Genomic DNA, 22086 nt, shown 5'->3' with positions numbered 1-22086 from the left:
CAAGTAGACCACAGTGGGTGAAATAAAAGTATTTACCCAAAAAATATGACACACGTCATTATCGTATGCTATTTTTACATTTCTAATGAAAAAAATGTATAGAATTCGCTTAAACTTTCAAGATTTTTTTTCTTAAAAGAAAAGGTCAAAAGATACAATCAATCAAAACATGAAAAAAAATCCTGCTAATATGAAAATGAACTCATAAAAATTATTTTTTCAGATAAGTATTAATATATAAAACCTGTGGTATTCCTAGTAAATATTGCATGCACACCGGGCCTGCCAGGCCCGGCTTGCCTTTTTGTGCATGTAAAAAATTCAAACATAGCTGCGCATCACTCCATAGATGAAAATTTCACAATTCTTTATTTTTGTAATAGATTTCAAAACTACTTATCAAAATTTCCATGCCCAAGCTTATACTGCATACACATTTTTTTTGTAACTAAAAAATTGTAACGTGCCGGGCCTCTGAGACCCGGTTGCCTTTTTGAGGGTTAAAAGGAAACAAACTAAAAAATGTTTTTTCTCAATAGTTTCGGGCCTAAAAATTGAAAAAGGACTGAAATGCAAACTCATGGTACTATTTTGCACCAGGATATGCCTTAACACCCCTAAAGATCCTTATTTCTCTATGGTTATTCTATTCTGGTCTTTTATATATACTCCTCTAATTTGACGCATTCTTAACCGTTATGTATCCGACGCGGTACCCGAGTACCTTTTTAGGTTTCAATTCATGAAATTGCTATGTTTTATCCATAGCTGGAAATTAAAACTTTGTGACATCTTAGAACTTCACTAAGTCAAGCTTTTGGGTTAACAATATTGTTGATATAGTAAGGGGGGAGTTAGGAGGGGCTCCTGATTTTTTTTACTACGTAACAGGCCGACGTGGGTACCCGGGTACCCACAAAACTGAAATACCAATAACTAAGGTAATATCCAACCGATTTGGATACTTTTGGGTGTTTTGGATTCAGGAACTCATCCGCTTTTGGACTTGGTAAAAAGAATCGGGTTACTTCATTTGGTTTCCGGCAATCCGGATTTCCGGAAGCAGGTTCCAGTACTGGGATACCATTTGTGAACTTCAATGGAATGCTAGAAATATGGGCATCAAAATTCTTGGAATTGCATCAGTAGGCTGTTTCTCGTGGTTTTGGAACCATTTGGTGATTTGACCGTGGAACGGACATTCCGGAGCAGGTTCCCGTGGGGCCGTGAGTGGCCATTCCATTCCAATTCCTTTTTTAAATTGCCAAAGGGTCCCGTAACACTAAATACCAGACTTCCGAGACAATTTGAAGAGTTTTGATACTAATATCGCTAGAACAATATTAAAATTTACAAATCATGCACTAGAACTGGAACATTACCCCGGAAAATCCGGATTACCAAGCACCAGATCTATTCATCCGGTTCAATTTTATAAATCAAAAAGTGGACGAGTTCCTGAATCCAAAAAATCTAAAAGTGTCCAAATCGGATAAAGAAAACCATAGCTATGAGCATTTCAATTTGTGGGTACCCGGGTACCCATGTTAGCCTGTTAAAGGTGTTTTTTTTGTTGGGCACATAACAGTTAACGTTTTATTTACTTTTTCTATTGCTTTTAATATGTCTTGTTTTTAATGGTAAATAAATTTTATTATTCTTGATTTATGGAGTATTTCAGTTTTATGCATTTTTTATATTAATTTTTTTTCCTCTTTTATTTCGACTATTTTAGTCACATTTTTCTTTTTTACATTTTAACGACATTCAATTAGCTAGAGATTACTGGGTAGGGAAAGTTATGAAACTTAGAGCCATAGTACTCAAGTGAGAGCAAGGATGTGAAGTAAACAGGTCGGAAAACTAGAAGTGGCAGGGTCATTAGAACAGGCTTAATATCGTACGGGCTAAATATTTGTTTTCTGTTAATGAGGGTCGAGCTTAGGCAGAATAACTACGAATCACCCGAGTTCACTAACATGTGTCCTGATAAAGATAGATGTATCTTTACCGTAACAACCGACTGTCGGATATTAAGCCTGTTCTAAAGACCCTGACACTTCTAGTTTTCCGATCTGTTTACTTCACATCCTTGCTCTCACTTGAGTACTATGGCTCTAAGTTTTATATTAATGTTTGTATTCTTTTTAGTAGCAGTATTTCGACCTTGGAAAATAACTGGCTGGATACGACAGGAAAGAAGCTACGAACCATCAAACCAGATACGGCTGAATGGGCCACATCACATAGGCAATCTAGAAAGGAATCAGTTGTACTTACGAGTTTAAGAATTGGGCATTCGAGTCTTACACACGGTTAGATAAATTGGAGGATATAAGGAGGAGAGGAGGGCAGGGAAGTTTCGTTTCATTGTTGTGCCTGCCTGTTGTGCCTACATCAGAATAAAGTATTCCTTTACATTCCGTGGAATCTTAAAGGTTTTTGAGGAGATCTGATGTTTTGATGAGGCTAGATTCCACAATCCTTATTTGCGGGCAGTTTTCTGGGATGTTCTGAGAACCAAGGTGATTACAGAGAAAATACAGCAGTGTCTGAAATTTCTGACACAAAAAGAGTTATCTCAATATCCCCTCGGGGGTGCTGACATACCCGCTTATCGAAAAGTGTCTTCTATTCCCTCGGAAATGAAGAATACTTCCGTATTGTCTATGTTCTCTGCGTCGTTCTTTTCTTTATCTCCAAACTTACCTCTTTTCCAATCCTTTCCATCAGGAAAAAGATGAAAAGATAAATCAACATGGGGACATGCCATTTGAGTCCGTCGCTACTGCTTCCAGATTCCTAGTAAAAATACAAAACTGAAGGTGCAAAGACGCAAAATAGTAGTGTTTCTAACCTATGTTTCTAAAAATTTACACAGTCGTTTATTTATTTATTTATTTATTTATTTATTTATTTATTTATTTATTTATTTATTTATTTATTTATTTATTTATTTATTTATTTATTTATTTATTTATTTATTTATTTATTTATTTATTTATTTATTTATTTATTTATTTATTTATTTATTTATTTATTTATTTATTTATTTATTTATTTATTTATTTATTTATTTATTTATTTATTTATTTATTTATTTCGCCAATCGATGTAGACTACAGATTTCCTTAATTACTAATGTGTATATTTCGTGAATTTAGTATAAATGAAGCAATTTCGGCGTTTACAGAATCATCCTCTTACGCGTTAGAATTTCTTTTGTGTATAAAATATTGTTTTAGTTTCAGTTTAGACATTGTAAAATCAATTGAGTCGCGATACTCAAGGTCCGATGACTTTTGAAGGATTCCCCGCGGGTCCGAAGAATACCATCCGCCAATCCGACCTACTAGACTGAGGCGGTAATCTTTCGCTGATCTCCCGTTTGAGCGAAAGTTGCAAGTTTTGCTCTTCTCTCCCGGTCACCATCTACGCTTTCTCTCCCCTGTCCTTGATACAACTGCTTCTACAGCCCCCCTCTGAATATCTTGACCAAGCATAAGTCTCCGCTAAAAAAGTTCAAATTTGTATTCTGTATTCCTAGTTTTAAGATAGTTGTAATTTTACCTCTTTGTTAAAACTATTGTCCCCCATCTTGTAAATAGAATTGTATCCCTAGTCTTAAAACACATGCGAATTTTCTCATAAATATTTGTTCCCCCTTTTGTGTACCAAACTATATTGTTAGTTTTAAGATAAGTGTAAATATTTCCTAAAAATTATTACTATTGAATTCCTTGTTTTAAAATTTTTTCATAAAAAAAATCTTTCGCCCCCTCTCTTGTATATAGAATCTTATTTCTAGTCTTAAGATAGCTGTAAAATTTTTCTTTTTTAAAAAAATATTTCAACATTGTAACCTCCTAGTTTTAAAATATACAAAATGTAAAAACAAAAGAATTTGGCACCGCCAAGCTAACGCATTTGTGCCTATCAAATAAACGAAATGAATAAAAAAAAAAAAAAATTGAGTCGCAATAGTGATTATAAATAGACATCATTCCATTTATGGGGCTGTATTTTGCATAGTTTGTGCGAAAAGGATTTATTGAAAATATACTATACGTGCTTCATAAGATGGCAGAGGGAATGCTGTCCATCCTAATTTACGAAGGGCAAATAATAAAAACTGTTTTTGTACCGATTCTATTTGTTCTTCATGTCTGCTTGAAAAAGAGCACCAAATAATACTCCAATATTCCAATATCGACCAAACATATGCAATATGTAATGTTTTTATTGTATAAGGATCTTCAAAATGATGGCTAAAGCGTTTTATAAAACTAAGCACGTTGTTAGCTTTGTGTATAATTGTGTTATAATGATCAATAAAATTTAACTTTAAATCTAACATAACACCTAAATCCCTAATTCTTTCACATTTTACTAGTCTGATTTCCTAAGGTAATCTCAACATTCGGTGTTTGTCGTTTTCGACTAAAGGTTATTGAATTACACTTTTTCACGTTCAGTTGTAAGAGGCTTTTTTGACACCACATGTGGAAAATTTGTACATATTTCGTTTTGAAATGTATTAATATCCTCGGCATTTCTTATCTCCAAATAAAGTTTCATATCGTCCGCATAAATTAGTATTTTCAGTTTTTTGAGAATGAAGGAGATATCGTTCACGTATAAAATAAACAATAGAGGGCCTAAATGAGAGCCTTGTGGAACTCCTGAGGCGACTTTAATTGGATTAGATTGCTTTCCTTTAAATTTAATTATTTGCTGACGTTCGGAGAGATATGATTCTAACCAGGCTCAATGCCGATCTTTGTCAATTTATAAAGTAACATTGGGATGTCAATGCGATCAAATGCTTTACTAAAGTCTGTATAAAGTGCCTCCACGTAGTTTCCATTATCCATTGCAATCAATGTATAATTAATAAATTCTAGTAAGTTTGTTGAGGTCGAACGACCTTTGAAGAAGCCAAGCTGGAGGTTGGAAATTCTGTTTTTTACTTGAAGAATTATTTTTTTCGTTAATGATTGATTCGAAAAGTTTCGGAATACAGGAGATTATGGCTATCTCACGATAATTACGTACGTCAGTTTTTTTTGCCAGATTTATATATAGGCACTAAAAAGATTTTTTCCATATTTTAGGGAACTGTCCAGATTGCAAAGACATATTAAACAGCCAGAACAATGGGGCAGTTAACTCGGTTGCTAGGTTTTTCATAAATAATGGTGGGATTCCATCAGGGCCAGAACCTTTTAATACATCTAAATGTTTTAGAGAATTGAAAATGTCTTCCACTATGACATGATTGACACTAATATCCAAAGGAAAATCGGGAAGAAAAGCGAAGTAATCGCGATCACGGTCTTGTTCAGAAAAAGTCGTATATATTTCTTGGAATAATGCTGCAAATAGGTTGCTGATTTCTTCCGAGCTATTACGTACGTTGTCATCCAAGTGCATTGTTGATGGGAAATTGTCTGATTTTAATTTAGTTTTGACATAGTTGAAAAAATTCTTTGGACAAGATTTGATCTGCTGTTCCGTTTTTGAGTTATAATCCGCAAGTGCAGAATCTATGGCCATATTTAGTTTATCTCAAATGTCGAAATATTTTTCCAAGTGCTCATTATTTTGGTTTTTCTTATATAGCTTATGGGCTGTTTGCTTCCCATTTTTCAAACTCTTAATTTGTTTATTATACCAAACGGGATGCTTCGAGTTGCCGTGTCGTCTTTTTTTCTTAATAGGCACCTCTTCATGAATTATCTTGAAAATAATTTTGTAAAATACGTCCACAGCGGTTACAATATTTCCTTCATTTATAAGGGTATTTAGCCAGTCGACACTACTTAGCTTCCGCCTGATATTGTCATAATTGGCTTTATGGTATTCAAAGACTTCCTCTAAGTCACAATCGCTGGGTTTTTGAATTTCATGGATGAATAAGGAAAATTCAATAGCAGTATGAAATGCTTCATTTTTCCACAAAGGAGTTAGAGATTCAGATACACAGAAGTCTTCCTGAATGTTTGTAAATAAAAGATCAAGATAGCAATTCTGTCGAATTTTTACGTGATTTAATTGATTTAGTCCTATGCTAGCAGTTTTGTCGAAAATATACTGCAATGTTTCGTTTTCTCCCGCGACTGGGATCAAAATATGTTCGTTCCGGAATAAAATCTGCGTTGCGTTGGTTAAAGTCTCCGTAAATGTGAACTTTAACCTCGGCTGGGAGTTCAGATAAAATTTGATCAGCAATTTGGAAAAAAGCTTCGTACGATGTTATATTAGCATGCTCTAGTGGGGAATATACAGAGACAAAAACATGCATTTCGCCGGCAATGTTTGATTTAACCCACACATGTTCAAATTCCTTAAACTTCACTGTGAATAGAATTTCTGAATTAAATTGAGCCGAAACACCCACAAGAACTCCCCTGCCAGACTTCTTTTGAGATTCGTGAAGATTTCGGTCGTCTCTGAATACGTTAAAACCACTGCCGAAAATCATCCCAGCTAGTTTCAGTTTTTCAACCAAAAATGACGAACCTAATATACGTTTATAAATTTCTGCCATTTTGGCTGGACTTTTCATCCTTCCATCGCAGTCTTTTTTGTATTTGAAAGTCTACCATCATTATCTAATTCTTGCAAAACACTGTGCTCAACAGCAGAGTTAAAAATATTCAAATTCATTGAATGAAAATTGATCATATTCAGCCGCATTCATTTTCAATATTCAGTGACGCAGCTGAAAATGTCAAACGAACAAACCACCCATTCATCCATGCAGATTTTCATTCGGCTCCGGTTATTACACGAAGCGACCGTGCAGCAACGAATTAAACGCATCAAAGTAGGCCCTGGCACAATGTAAGCGATGATGATTGTTGTTTCATATGCTTTATCGACATTTGGAAACATTTTCCTAGATAATTAGTGTAATGAATATATTGTACGATATTCAACTGAATGAATAAGATGGATAGTTGAATGAATATTTTTTCTATTCACCGCGAGTCGCAACAGGTTCATTTTCAGCCGTCAACAAAGAGCTTCGATTATTTTTAACTCTGCTCAACAGCACACTCATCTTCTTCTTCTTCTAAGGAAAGTGTCGAAACTACCGAAAACACGAATGTTGAAAGCGGCATGCCTCACACGGTGATGGTAATGGCGAACATTCCGTATTCACTGCATTTAATTGTTGCGATGATCTTGATGTATCTCGTGCTGGGTAGGGATTCAAAATCTCGCCTCGTGTAAATTGAATCGATGGAATACAATTTGTAGATAGGCCGGAAAAACGATCCTTGACTGCTGCAAGAAGCACTCTATCCGGTGGTAGAAGATTCGTGTTGCAGCTATGATGGGATGACGGTTTTGGTTATGACTGGAGCTACTGGCACGATTAAAGCAGTTGCGATTGGAAAAATTGGCCGGCGGGCCATAATAACGATCGTTTATTGTTGCAGGGGGTCTCCGATCAGGTGGAAAAATATTGTTGTTGTTGTTGTTTTTAATATTAGTATTCCGGTTTCTAAATATTTGTTTGGCACCACAAAAGAAATCCAAAGAGCACGTGCTGAATAATGGCATATAACGACATCCTAGAAATTACGATCGGTCAAAGTTCGAAGAATCACCGCGATTCCACTATAGATATAAATAGTTAACAAGTAAAGTTTTTTTTTTTTTATTCATTTCGTTTATTTGATAGGCACAAATGCGTTAGCTTGGCGGTGCCAAATTCTTTTGTTTTTACATTTTGTATATTTTAAAACTAGGAGGTTACAATGTTGAAATATTTTTTTAAAAAAGAAAAATTTTACAGCTATCTTAAGACTAGAAATAAGATTCTATATACAAGAGAGGGGGCGAAAGATTTTTTTTATGAAAAAATTTTAAAACAAGGAATTCAATAGTAATAATTTTTAGGAAATATTTACAGTTATCTTAAAACTAACAATATAGTTTGGTACACAAAAGGGGGAACAAATATTTATGAGAAAATTCGCAGGTGTTTTAAGACTAGGGATACAATTCTATTTACAAGATGGGGGACAATAGTTTTAACAAAGAGGTAAAATTACAACTATCTTAAAACTAGGAATACAGAATACAAATTTGAACTTTTTTAGCGGAGACTTATGCTTGGTCAAGATATTCAGAGGGGGGCTGTAGAAGCAGTTGCATCAAGGACAGGGGAGAGAAAGCGTAGATGGTGACCGGGAGAGAAGAGCAAAACTTGCAACTTTCGCTCAAACGGGAGATCAGCGAAAGATTACCGCCTCAGTCTAGTAGGTCGGATTGGCGGATGGTATTCTTCGGACCCGCGGGGAATCCTTCAAAAGTCATCGGACCTTGAGTCGCTCTCGATTCAGTTTCCGTAGTGGTAAGTGCGACGGCGGTTACATAGTTGCAGTCTGGAGCTGATCGGTCCCACAAGGCAAGAGAAAGCTTCTAAAACGAGAAATAAAAAGAGAGGGGCTAAATTGGGATATTTGTCGTTTTTATGAAAGTATAAATAAGGGACATATAGGGGAAATCACGATTTGCCAGTATATCTCGGACTGGGACATTGGGTGGTCTACCTCGGGCCCGAAGGGAATCCTTTAACTGAGACCTGGCGTCCAAGTACCCGGCGCATACCCAGACAACGTGCTCGATGTCGTGATAGCCCTCGTCACAAGCGCACAGACTACTCTCCGCAAGCCCAATACGCCGCAGATGCGCATCCAAGGTGTAGTGGTTGGACATAAGTCGGGACATTACACGAATAAAATCCCGACCCACATCCATCCCCCTGAACCAAGGCTTCGTTGATACCTTTGGGATAATGGAATGTAGCCATCGTCCAAGTTCACCATTGCTCCACGAGGTTTGCCAACTGTTGAGTGTCCTCTGACGACAAATACTAAAAAATTCGTTGAAGCAGATTGGTCTTTCGTATATGTCACCATTTAATGCGCCCACCTTTGCTAATGAGTCGGCCTTTTCATTGCCCGGAATAGAGCAATGAGAGGGGACCCAAACAAAGGTAATTTGATAAGATTTTTCAGATAACGTACACAAGGACTCCCGTATCTTCCCCAGGAAATATGGGAATTGCTTTTTGGGCTTCATCGCACGAAGAGCTTCGATGGAGCTGAGGCTGTCCGAAATGATGAAGTAGTGATCTGTGGGCAGAGTGTCGATGATCCCAAGGGTGTACTGAATTGCAGCTAGCTCTGCGACGTAAACTGAAGCGGGATCATTGAGCTTGAATGAAGCGGTGATAGTATTGTTGAAGATACCGAAGCCAGTGGACCCATCGAGATTTGATCCGTCAGTGTAGAACATTTTGTCACAGTCGACTTCTCGGAATTTATTATAAAATATATTGGGGATCACTTGCGGGCGTATATGGTCCGGGATTCCACGAATCTCTTCCTTCATGGATGTGTCGAAGAATACAGTAGAATCAGAAGTATCTAGGAAACGAACACGGCTGGGAGTATATGAAGAAGGATTAATGCTCTGTGCCATGTAGTCGAAGTACAAGGCCATAAATCGGGTTTGAGAATTAAGCTCGACGAGCCTCTCGAAGTTTTCAATCACCAACGGGTTCAGAATGTCGCATCGGATGAGCAATCGATATGAGAGTTCCCAAAATCGATTTTTTAGCGGAAGAACGCCCGCCAGCACTTCGAGACTCATCGTATGGGTCGAGTGCATGCAACCCAAGGCAATGCGCAAGCAACGATACTGGATTCTCTCCAGTTTGATGAAGTGTATGTTCGCAACGGAGCGGAAACAGAAACACCCGTACTCCATCACCGACAATATCGTTGTTTGGTATAACCTGATCAGGTCTCCTGGGTGAGCACCCCACCATGTTCCAGTTATTGTTCGGAGAAAATTGATCCTTTGTTGGCATTTCTGTTTCAGATACCTAATGTGACATCCCCAGGTACCTTTAGAGTCGAACCAGACCCCGAGATATTTAAATGTGAAGACCTGGTTGATCGTTGCACCCATTAATAGAAGCTGGAGTTGCGCCGGGTCACGCTTCCTAGAAAAAACAACCAACTCAGTTTTCTCCGTGGAGAACTCAATACCCAGCTGAAGAGCCCAAGCAGACAAATTGTCCAAGGTATTTTGTAATGGTCCTTGCAAGTCGGCAGCTTTGGGCCCTGTAACAGAGACCACCCCGTCGTCTGCAAGTTGCCTTAGCGTGCATGAATGGGCAAGACAATCGTCAATGTCATTCACGTAGAAATTGTAGAGCAGGGGGCTTAGACATGAGCCCTGGGGAAGACCCATGTAGCTAAATCGCGATGTTGTTAAATCGCCATGCGAAAAGTGCATGTGCTTTTCAGACAACAGGTTTAGCAAAAAGTTATTTAAAATTGGCGAAAGACCATGCTGGTGCAGCTTCTCTGACAGAATGTTGATAGAAACTGAGTCAAAAGCCCCCTTAATATCCAAGAAGACTGATGCCATCTGCTCTTTGTTAGCATAGGCCATTTGGATTTCTGTAGAAAGCAACGCAAGGCAATCGTTCGTCCCTTTGCCTTTGCGGAAGCCAAATTGTGTATCTGACAGTAAGCCATTTGCTTCAACCCAATTGTCGAGGCGAAACAAGATCATTTTCTCGAACAACTTCCGAATACAGGACAGCATTGCAATCGGCCGATATGAGTTGTGGTCGGAGGCTGGTTTTCCTGGTTTTTGGATGGCGATGACCTTCACTTGCCTCCAGTCATGAGGGACAATGTTACCGTCAAGAAACTTGTTAAATAAATTCAACAAGCGCCTTTTTGCAGTGTCAGGTAGATTCTTCAGCAAGTTGAATTTGATTCTGTCTAACCCTGGGGCGTTATTGTTGCATGATAAGAGAGCAAGTGAGAACTCCACCATCGAAAACGGTGTTTCGTTCGCGGTATCGTGAGGAGACGCGGCGCGGTACGTTTTCTGTACCGGGACAGAGTCCGGACAGATCTTCTTGGCGAAAGCAAATATCCAACGGTTTGAATATTCCACGTTCTCGTTGGTACTATTACGGTTACGCATACGTCGAGCCGTACCCCAAAGAGTGCTCATCGCTGTTTCTCTCGTTAACCCGTCGACGAACCGGCGCCAATAACTACGTTTTTTGGCTTTCATTAGACTCTTCATTCGCCTTTCTAACGACGCGTACTGTAGATAGCTAGCGGGTAACCCGTCTTCCCGGAAGGCCTTATATGCAGTGGACTTTTCCGCGTACAGCTCTGAGCACTCTTTATCCCACCACAGGGTGGGAGACCGTCCATGGGTATTCGCGCTGGGTACTGGTTTAGTCTGAGCTTGATTCGCACTGTCGAGAATCAAGCCAGCCAAAAACCTGTACTCTTCCTCCGGAGGAAGTTCTTGAGTGGATTCGATTTTAACGGATATCGCGGTCGCGTAACTCTTCCAATCAATGTTCCGTGTGAGGTCATACGATACATTGATTGTTTCCGATGGTCTTGAACCGTTAGCAATTGAAATAACGATAGGCAAATGATCGCTACCGTGGGGATCAGGGATCACCTTCCACATGCAATCTAACTGTAGCGATGTCGAGCAAAGCGACAAATCCAACGCGCTTGCGCGTGCTGGTGGTGTAGGAATCCGTGTCATTTCTCCCGTGTTTAAGATGGTCATGTTGAAATTGTCGCAAAGATCTTGGATTAATGTTGATCTATTATCATCATGAAGACAGCCCCATACCGTACCGTGCGAGTTAAAGTCTCCCAGAACTAGCCGCGGTGCCGGTAAGGATTCCGTGATATTACAAAGCGTTCGGTGCCCTACCGAGGCTCTAGGAGGAATGTAGATGGAAGCAATGCAAAGGTCTTTACCTTTGATTAGAACTTGACAAGCGACAATTTCAATGCCTGGTGTCGAAGGGAGGTTAATTCGGTTGAAAGAATAGCACCTTTTGATACCCAAAAGTACTCCTCCATAGGGGTTTTCTCGATCCAGACGAATTATATTAAAGTCGTGGAAGTTGAGATTTATATCGGAAGTTAACCAAGTTTCACATAATGCGAAAGCATCACATTTTAAACTATTTAGTAAAAATTTAAAGGAATCGATTTTCGGGAGGATACTTCTGCTGTTCCACTGTAGAACAGTGATCGAATCGGTGACCTCGTTCGATGACTTAGCCATCGAAGGATACGATCGCTGCAAGGAGGGGCCATTTAGTAGTCAACTGCTTCAAAAATGTTGGCACTATAGGGAGAAAACGTATCAGAAGGCTTTTAAGAGGATCAGTAACATTGAAAGCTGTGAAAATTAAGTCCACTATGTCAGAAAATTTCATTAGTCCGCTACTGGACTGAGTATCTGTTTGAAAAAAGGGGACACTTGGGGTTTTTGGTGTCCCTGGAAGTGGTGGGTACTCCTTGTTAGAATTAATATTTCCTAGTCCTGGAGCAAATTGCTTCGGCTTTTGTGCATCACTTCCGTTGGATTTATTGATTGCGGTTGGCGCACTCTGAGTGGACGACACCTTGGCACCCTTACGAGGCAATGTAGGGGAGGCTAGATTTCTCCTCTTCCTGGATTCCCCTGGGTTAACCAATGATGTTCCCTCTTGTGGGTCGTCAGATTCTTGCTCAACGCCAGCCAAACCAGCAAAGGAATTTTCGGAAGGGACAGATGGCGAAGCATTCTTTAGCATTTCTGCATAAGAGTGCCTCGAGCGATCCTTAAGGGAGCGCTTAATTTTATCCCCGCGCTGCTTGTACGCCGGGCATGACTTAAGAGCATGCGGAGGGCCCCCGCAGTAAATACACTTCTCAGTTTCTCCACCGCAAGTGTCATCCTCATGCTCTCCCTCGCATTTGCCGCACCGTTTTTTATTGCCACAATAAGTGACTGTGTGGCCCAGTTGCTTGCAATTGCTGCAGTTCATTACCCGCGGTACAAATAGGCGAACAGGTAGGCGAACCTTATCCAGGAGGACATAGTTGGGAAGAGCAGATCCGGAGAAAGTCACCCGAATCGAGTCTGACGGAGAATAAGTTGTCTTATCATCTTCAGTTTTTGCGGAATACAATTGCTTGCATTCCAGAATTTTCACCTTTTGAAGTGAAGGGTCCTTAAAGCAGCCAACCCCGTACTTCAACAGGTCTTCGCACTTTAGACCCGGTTCGGCGACGACCCCATCGATCTCCACAACTCTACAAGGCACATACACTTTGAATTGCCTCGTAAAACGCTCGCTGCGAGCAATCTGGTTTGCCTGGTCGAGGTCATTTACTATAACGCGTATCTTATTAGCTCGAACACGTGTTATCTGAGCCACGGACGGGTAGTTGGCAGTCAGCTCCCGTGAGATTTCTAGAATATTGGGCGATTTCGTGTTGGGCCGGAAATACACCACCCAGGGTCCAGTCGAACTGGCTGGGTATGTTTTAATACGGGGAGGACTGGGGGAATCAGGGGAGGGAGTAATTTCGGGTTTATCCGGTATATCCATGGGAATATCATTCCCATCCAATGTTACTTCGCCCTCGGCCATTTAGGCACGAGGATAACACGTGGTGTAAACGAGAGATGAAACTTATATTCAGGGGAAAGGGCAGAAGTAGAGACCGAGCGGGGAAAGGGAAATGAAAGAAAAAAAAATACTTAGCTTATATAGCGGCGATTCCGGCTATTCTGGTATTCACTTCACCAGCCTGGGCACCGGCGAACAAAGACTGCCTCGAACAATGGTTGACCTTCACTGACAATTTATTCTTGTTCACTTTATGCACAGCACCAGAAAACGAACTGCTTCGATCGAGAGCTCGGAGAGTTATGAACAAGTAAAGTTGAAATATATAATAACCACATAATAGAATCAATATATTTTTGACTGATATTTTATTGAAATGGATTTGGCAAAGAAAAAACGTTGTTTCAATAACCAAGTAAAATTATTTGTTTTTAGTATGGGAACTCGACCCACAATCTCTAGTTTTGTAGATAATGAACGCTTGAGAATGCTGCAAGTATTTAAATCCGACACGAAGCCGAGAATTTAAAATTTTTGAAATCCAGCACTGAATTTCAATATGGTTCAGAGCTCCTCTTAATTGAATGAATTAAATATAATTTTTAATATCTACTAAAACCCACGCTCATAGAGCGGCACAGGTTTTATCTTTTATTGGAATGTCAATTTAGATAAACACGAAAATATATGAACGATGGAAGTAACGCAAATTCCTTTGCAAATAGAACTGGTACATTTGATAACACCGTAAAAATCATAAAATCGTCTAGTACGAGAATGCCAAGATACGGTTTAAAAATAAAAATCAAAATTTTATCGTGTCCTGCTAATGCAATGTATCCATATCATTCAGATTAAAATAGATGTTAAAACCTCCCTTCCATTCGCCATACCCACAACCTCAACTCCCGCTGATCCCATTATCAACCACCTCTATTAGTAATAACTTTTCGACGACAGGAAGAGATAAAAGCGCAATAAAAAATTAGGACGGAATTAGCCCGGGTCGAACCCTCCGGAGCCCGAAGTTTAGAACCTCATTTCAATGTAAATACCTATCAAAGCATGCCATGAAATTGGCCCACGTGCTACGCTACGCCTGCTGGTCAAACCCGAAGGGCGAATCTAATTTAAAGTGACCCCTATTATCCTTTCGGTGTTATTCCAAAAGCAGATATGTATGCGCTATGTTTCCCTCCCTTTTGTACATATATTTGCTAACACCCCCGCTCCTCGGTAGATCGAGCAAAGGTACGGCGCAACTGTCAGAATGAATGATAACTTAAAAAGGAACGCACAGGGCCATGGACATGACTCGCACATGCATGCCTATTATGATAGCGACCCGACAGCTGTTACTCACTGTAGTTTGTAGTGCAGTGCAGTGCAGTGCAGGGAAGTCAGTGTTGACCGCATCTGCACGCAGTGAGTGAGCGAGTTTTTCGCTGGCACGCCATGCATGGCCAACTGTGTCCTGTCCTGCCTCCTGCCATACTTTATCGGATGTGCAATGCGTATTCTGTGTGTGTATATATTGTGACAAGCGAACTGATTGGCGATAAAAATTAATAGAAATGAGTGCTGGTTTAAACTTTTAGGCTGAAACCAGTGGTGAGTCATCGGGCGGTCATTACGATTGTTATTTGAGGGTGTGGGGTGAGTTCAGTACTTTTGTGGTTTTTAACTCCGGATAAAATTGAACACTCGAATAATTTCGACACATTCTGGCGTCAGAATGATTTATTTGAAGTAGATTAAACAACCGAATGATGCTTTTTATTGGGTGTTGTGGTGGGATATCTCTTTGTCATAATTTACGTCATTTCAAGTTATCGGAAAATAAAACTGAAAAACCAGTGGTCAGCACTGATAATTGTAAAGGTGAAACCGATGTTGTTCCGCTCATGCGGTTTTTATTAATTTAACCTAGATCTGTAAAAATTATTTGTTGACAATGATTTTACAGGAATAACCCAACTGTGACATGAACAAAAATATTCAATCCTTCACTTTGTTTTCTCTTTTTTTCACCAAATAAAAACATCAAACAGAAACAACCTTCGGTATCAAACTGATGGAGGTACGAGTGCCCAAACACACCATCAAGGATCATCCGGTGCGACTCGAGTGCCACTACGAGATGGAAGGCGAGGCGCTCTACTCCGTCAAGTGGTACAAAGACGGCAACGAGTTCTATCGCTATGTGCCAAGAGATAATCCACCAACTCAGGTTTTCCAGCTCAGCGGAATCAACGTCGATGTAAGTTATTCGCTTTTTCCCCTTATCGATCCAACGGAAGACGAAAATGATGACTGTGATAATGAGGGACCTTTCTCTATTTTCCCAATCAACCTTCACACCCACGCATTCCGCTGATGCTGATGATTATGTGATGTAGCTGCAAAATTCCACCAACGACCAGGTCGTTCTGGATCCAATCGAGCTGTCCTCCAGCGGGAAGTACCGATGCGAAGTATCAGCTGAAGCTCCGTCCTTTCAGACCGTGTCCGACCACGGTGAGATGACTGTCGTAGGTGAGTGTCACAAGCGGAAATGTCAAAAAACTACACATATAAAACAATTTTCTTTTCTACCCAAAACTCAGTTCTCCCCGACGAAGATCCACACATAACGGGGGGAAAACCTCGCTACCAGATCGGTGACTACGTGCGAGTAAACTGCTCTTCCGGTCGGTCCAAACCGGCAGTGCACCTGACCTGGTACATCAACAGCGAACCGGCCGATCAGGCACTGGTTCGACAGTACGAACCCGTCGTGTCCGGCTTTGACAAACTGGAAACGTCCATCCTGGGGTTGGAATTTCGCGTCAAACCAAAACACTTCAAGCGGGGTGACATGAAGCTGAAGGTAAGAAGCAGACACCCTTCTCAGCAGAGCGACAAATAGCACTTAAAGTGAAATTATTGTTATTTTCTTTTTCTCGACTTTTTTTGCTGTTGTTTACCAACGTGGCAGTGCCTCGCCACGATTTCAACCGTGTACTGGAAGAGCAACGAGGAAAGCGTCGAGGGGGATAAACCACAGAAAGCTCCGATGCTTGAGTCGCGAAAGGCTGTCGCCTCCAATACTCGGGCAGACCGAGTTCAAGGTGAGTGGAGTGCCTGCCCGCTGCGGTACTAGCGGTGGTATAGGTAGTAGGCGCTGACTTCTTATAAATAAATATACAGTGGAATATGATGTTGTTTGCGAAGGATACGATTTTTTTCTTCTGGAGGGAATAGAAGGCTTATGAAATCAACCATTGTGGTGGAGCATCGTTATTTTCGTGTTCTGCGTTTGTATTTTTTCGTTGAGGGGTTTTATTGATGTTTCTCGTCCACTTGTACAATAACAAAAATGTGAACCGAGGAATGTAACCCTAATTATGAAAGTAATCGATTATTTAAAAATAAACAATATTAAATGACTGGCACTTACATCACGGTGACGCCGATTCTAATTCATATTCATCATTCTTTCAAGCTCAGTCCTTCACCAAGGGGTTCTTTAAACAGTACGAAGCTTTTTCGTAGGAAGCTACGATGAACTAGTTTGTCGTATCCGCGATGGCATCCAACTCGTTGGAAAATATCCAAGAAATTTTGTCATCAAGTTTTTCATAAAGAAGCCTCAGTTTGAAGATTTAGGATTACGATATGTCACAACATTTGGGGTGGCATCAAGATGATCGAAAAATATATATTCCTAAAACCAGTCAATTGCTCAGCACATGCCAAACTCTTTCAGAGCAAAGCGTTATATCTAACACCTACTCTCTCCCAGTCGTCGCAAAAGTTGGTCGGTTTTCTACATTCAGAAAATATTTATTTCTACTCCATCAGTTCAGAACCTCCTAGATTTATACCTGAGCTGCCTCAAATGATGCGATGAGCATTTGCATCACTGCCCATTTCTGTTACAATAAGACGCAACATTTTTGAAATCAGCAGAAGGTGGTGCGCGACAGACAAGCCAAACAATACATATACTTACTGCCTATGTTACCAATGGTCAAAGTAACTGTGAAAGCACATATATCGCTAGTTGTGAGCTTCGATGTGAGACACCCATTAACAGCCCTGTTTGCAATAATGCATGCATGAGACATTTCACGTGGATTCGTCAGCTGGTCTTGCTGTGAACAGTGAAGGTAATGTTCAGTAACTTTTCAATATATGGGTTTCCATTTTTAAAGCTTGGTTCTTGAACCAATGCTTACTTTCCTACGTAAGTCATTATTGATTCATAGCACTTGTTTACAGCATTTCTGAACTCAATAAGCTGGTGGTCATTTTCAATGTAAAATCGTGTGATGAATCCGAACATGAAGTCCAAAAAATTTACAGTAGAACATTTTTCGAGTTACAGTAACAAAAAAGTACGTTCAGTAAAATCCGAATATTTTCGGTTGTAGTGCATCGATATGAAATATTATTATGTTGAATTAAAGGTAATTGAATGCACTTTCGGGCGTTAAAATATTGTATTATAGTGCGACTACTGGTTCTGACACTCAAGTTCTTCTTAATGTTTCCGTTTGATCAAGATTTTGAGCAAAATAAAGTAATCTTAAAAATTATATTTTTATTAGATATTAAGGCCCACTAATAACCAATGAAAATAATCTCTAATTAGTTAAAATCGGATGGAAATTATGAAAGTTATTCAATTTTTTGTAGAATGGGAATTTTTGAGTTCCTCTCGGTCAACTTATTGAAATATATTTACATGTGTCATACAGAATCGTATCTTGTAAACGCTCCACAACACTCTGATACACATATCGAAAACTTATGACGGCGCAAAATGTTAAATGCTAGCACTAGCTTCACGAATGATGATTTGTCCACCTATTTCGTCACGGATTGTTCTACTAACAGTTTATTTTACGTTATTAAAACGTCTAGAAGTTTGTAATTTGAAATTATATTGGATTCACATTCACGTACCGATTTCACTATACTTGTGCACAAAACTTGAATATACTACAATACATTGCGTAAAACATCTAACTGCAATTACAAAATATTTCACGTTCTTCAAATCATTCTGAAATTCAGATTTTGAGATTGTAAACCTAATATAAGTCTTGTTCGATGTCCTACAAAGTTTCAAACACGAACTGTTAGATGTTGTAGAAAGAAAAATAAATTAATAGTTTTACAAAGTATTAATTTTAAAATACTTGACGTATGTAGTATCAAAGATACCAACGGGTTCGTATAGTTTGTATTAACATTGCACAAAACACAGTTGAGCAGCTAGCGTTCAAAATACGAATTTTATAACGTGTGAGGGTTTAGTTTACAACGAATTTTGTATCATAAGAGTGTTATTTGCTCGGTGTTAAGTCAGACCGGACTAAGTGACAAAATATTGATTTCGAGAAACACGAGTTAATTTTAAAGTTTGAATCGCAGCATCCTTTACATTATGATTGGAAATAAATTTTTGCCGTAATTCTTGTTTATTGTTACATATTTCAAATCTGTAGCTGACGAAATTCTTTATCCATTGCTATAATTATCTCATTTTTTGATGTTTTGCGACTTAGTCCGGTCTGACTTAACACCGACCATTTTATGTAAATATTACACGCGGTATTGCATACCAATCATTCGATGACATAACTTTATTGAGTTTGAAATTATTGTTATCTGTAGTCGAGAATCATTCGGTTAAACGAGGTCGAATATTACCCCGGGAAAAATTCGCTCAAAGATCTTCCTTGATTAACAGAGTTCTAAAAGAGAATCCCTCGTGTACTGTGAAGCAAGCCCAAGAAATAATTAGGATCGAGACGGTTCAATAAGTTGATCCAGAGAAGCTCAAAAATTCCCGTTCTACAAAAATTCACAAGTTCCATCCGATTTAAACTAATAAGTTCTTATTTCATTGGTTGATAACAGGCTTTAATTTTCCATAAAAATATATCTGTATCATGACCAAAATTTTGACCAAACGCTAATTTTTCTTTAAAAACGAGGAAAAATTAAAAAAAATATAAACTCGCAAATAACGTCAGAACCAGCAGTCGCACTAAAAACTTTTAAGCCACCGAAAATGCATTCAATTACAATTAATCCAACATAATAATATTTCATATCGATGCACTACAACCGAAAATATTTGAATTTTACTGAACGAACTTTTTATTTTAAAGGTGAAATTATTTTTTTTACTGGAATACGAAAACTGTTCTACTGTAAATTTTTTGGAGTTCATTTTAGGATTCAGCACACAATTTTACATCAGAAATGGTGTTAAAACTTCGAGTTTCAGATTTTTATTTTGAAAAATAGTGTAGTTGCTCTACGTTTATGCTGGAAATTGATATGTGTGCTACTCTGACCCGCATTGTTGATTAGAAAATTGTACAATTCATTTCCCACATATATTACACAACAACTGGAGAACACTAAAGAAGTGAACTCGAATTTGGACTCGAACATATTAAAGCGCTTCTAAGCAGACACTTTCTAGCACAGGTCTCAATCGCCTATACCTCCATTTGAATGACTGTCGGTGTAGAACCTAGAACTTTGTAGAACCTATAGTAAGGACCACAGTTCCCTACTTCCACACTACAGTTTCTTTTCGAGTCATCAGTATAATATTGTTGAGCGACTTCCAAAACCGAGTAATCCCCTTCAGTTCGGTCAGGTATGACAACTTCGAATAAAAGATCAAGGGCTTGCCTAATCAGTGAATACACATACACAGCAAATACATGTAGGGATACTGGAAAATTGCAAACGTTCACCTGCATTTTTTTTCTTGTCAATATCAATGTTTGGGGTACAGTGCAGCGTACAAAGTGAAGATGATTCAAAATTATACGGTAATTAAATTATTCATTTAATGAAGAATTTAATCAGCGAACTATTTCAAACCTTGAATGCGGATGAAACGTTGACAACCGTACCGTCCGTTTCATTTTGGGAGGGATTTAATGAATCGTTGGGAGTAACTTGTCTAAGAGAAATAATGTCACTCCTTTGGTTCTAGGTTCCTGGGATGACACAGAAGTATTCAACCCTATCATAGCTAACGAGCCTAGGTTATAGCGCTTTCACTCGCTTTACATCTTGTCCTGGTTCGTTCTCTGCAAAGACACGTAAAGCGTAATATGTTTATCGCATTTAGCGATATGAATATGAAATTTTACTTTTTAAATCAAGAACTTACCAGAAAAGTGTAAACCTCTTCTATAACGAGCTAGGTTTTAATTTAAGATAGAAATCCTAAAAAAATCTGTAATTCTGACCACCACAAGAGTATAAAAATGAAACGGAAACTTTGTTATATTTATACCAGACTTACGTATGGTATGATAATTCGAAGCAACCGTTTCCGCACGTTATAGATATTTGTACGCCAACCACTGATTTTGGTAGGTAACGAGCTGTACTAGAGACATACAAGAGTACAATACTACTGTTTTATCAAAGTTATAGTCCTCTATACTACAGTCCTAATGAAGATACAGTCTACAGAATTATTGGCCCTTAAAGTACTGTGACTCGAATGATTAAAAAGTAGGTACAAGGGAACTCTCACTACTGTCAGCCATTCTCGTCAACTGCGGTTGAAAGTCATTCGGAAAATCAAACCTAATACCTTGAATTATTATTTGGGGCAAAATCCTGTACGACGAAGTCCTGACTCGATGGATGTCAGTACTTCGTCAACGATGAAATCTATGGGAATTTCAAGCAAATCCCTGTACCGAACTCTACAAGACTCCTGCTTAAGGCAAGGTTCCTAGAAGATTCGTGTTGGTTTTCCTGGCAAAGTTTACGAAAAAAATATGATTTGGCAAGGGATCTGTTCCTTCAGCAAGAAAACCAGTTTTTCTTGTGACGAATTGGACTATGAATTTGGAAGTATTTAAAGGGAAGGGCTTTAATAAACGAATTTTACGCTTCATTAATTTCCACGATGGTCCAGTTACGTGTTAACAAAATCTAGTTAGCTGCCATAACAACACCCAAGTAACAATTGAAGTTGTATAGTACGCTACAAGTGCCATCTAAGTTTTATGAGACCCGTGCGCAGAAAATTGGCAGGGTTTTGATTTTTTCATGTTTCTCATCCTTTGAGCCCATCGTTAGGAATCACTTCTGAATGGATTGTGCTCCTACTCTTTTTATTTTGTGTTTTCTCCATTGCTACTTTTTCTAGTTCTTCTTGGTGCGACTCGTTCCTATTTATATGCAAGCTGGTGTTGAGAATTCATCGGCGGCAATATTTTTATTGAGCTTGATACCCTTTTTCGTAAGCCATTTAGCTCTCAACCACTCCGACAGAGATATCATCGGCAGGGAAATTTCTCCTGACAGCGGTATCCCGATTTTTTTCGACTTCGTGTTTTTCCTTATCTCCCGTCGCTAGCTCGCTGAGCAACTTTTGCTGTGTCCCTTGTCTACTCACAACTATTGCTAATATAGAAACTTGTCGAAACAGGAACCGATCTGGAGATACCGACCAATTTGACTTACATCCCTTTCCAGCCACATTTCTTCCTTGATTTCTTCAACGGCTTGTTTCTAGAGTGTCCGAACTCAAATTACATTTTATGTTTCAAACGGCTCGCAGT

The 22086-nt window shown here is 39.0% G+C and overlaps 1 protein-coding gene across 3 annotated transcripts in view; it reads left to right on the top strand.

Moving 5' to 3' along the window:
* Positions 1-22086, top strand: part of LOC131686185 (uncharacterized) — an 81189-nt gene that overhangs the window by 23560 nt on the left and 35543 nt on the right. Inside the window, exons 1-5 of one of the 3 annotated variants that reach the window (XM_058970411.1) lie at positions 14850-15097; positions 15538-15746; positions 15886-16021; positions 16093-16355; positions 16464-16596. In XM_058970411.1, coding sequence (XP_058826394.1) covers positions 15561-15746; positions 15886-16021; positions 16093-16355; positions 16464-16596 — 718 coding nt within the window. In that variant the 5' untranslated portion in view covers positions 14850-15097; positions 15538-15560. Of the gene's footprint in view, positions 1-14849; positions 15143-15537; positions 15747-15885; positions 16022-16092; positions 16356-16463; positions 16597-22086 lie in introns of those variants that run through there. The other 2 variants (XM_058970412.1, XM_058970410.1) reach the window with 2 other exon arrangements.

This window comes from Topomyia yanbarensis, chromosome 2 (assembly GCF_030247195.1).
Source record: "Topomyia yanbarensis strain Yona2022 chromosome 2, ASM3024719v1, whole genome shotgun sequence".
NCBI lineage: Eukaryota > Metazoa > Arthropoda > Insecta > Diptera > Culicidae > Topomyia > Topomyia yanbarensis.
This window is presented reverse-complemented; position numbering and strand designations above follow the sequence as displayed.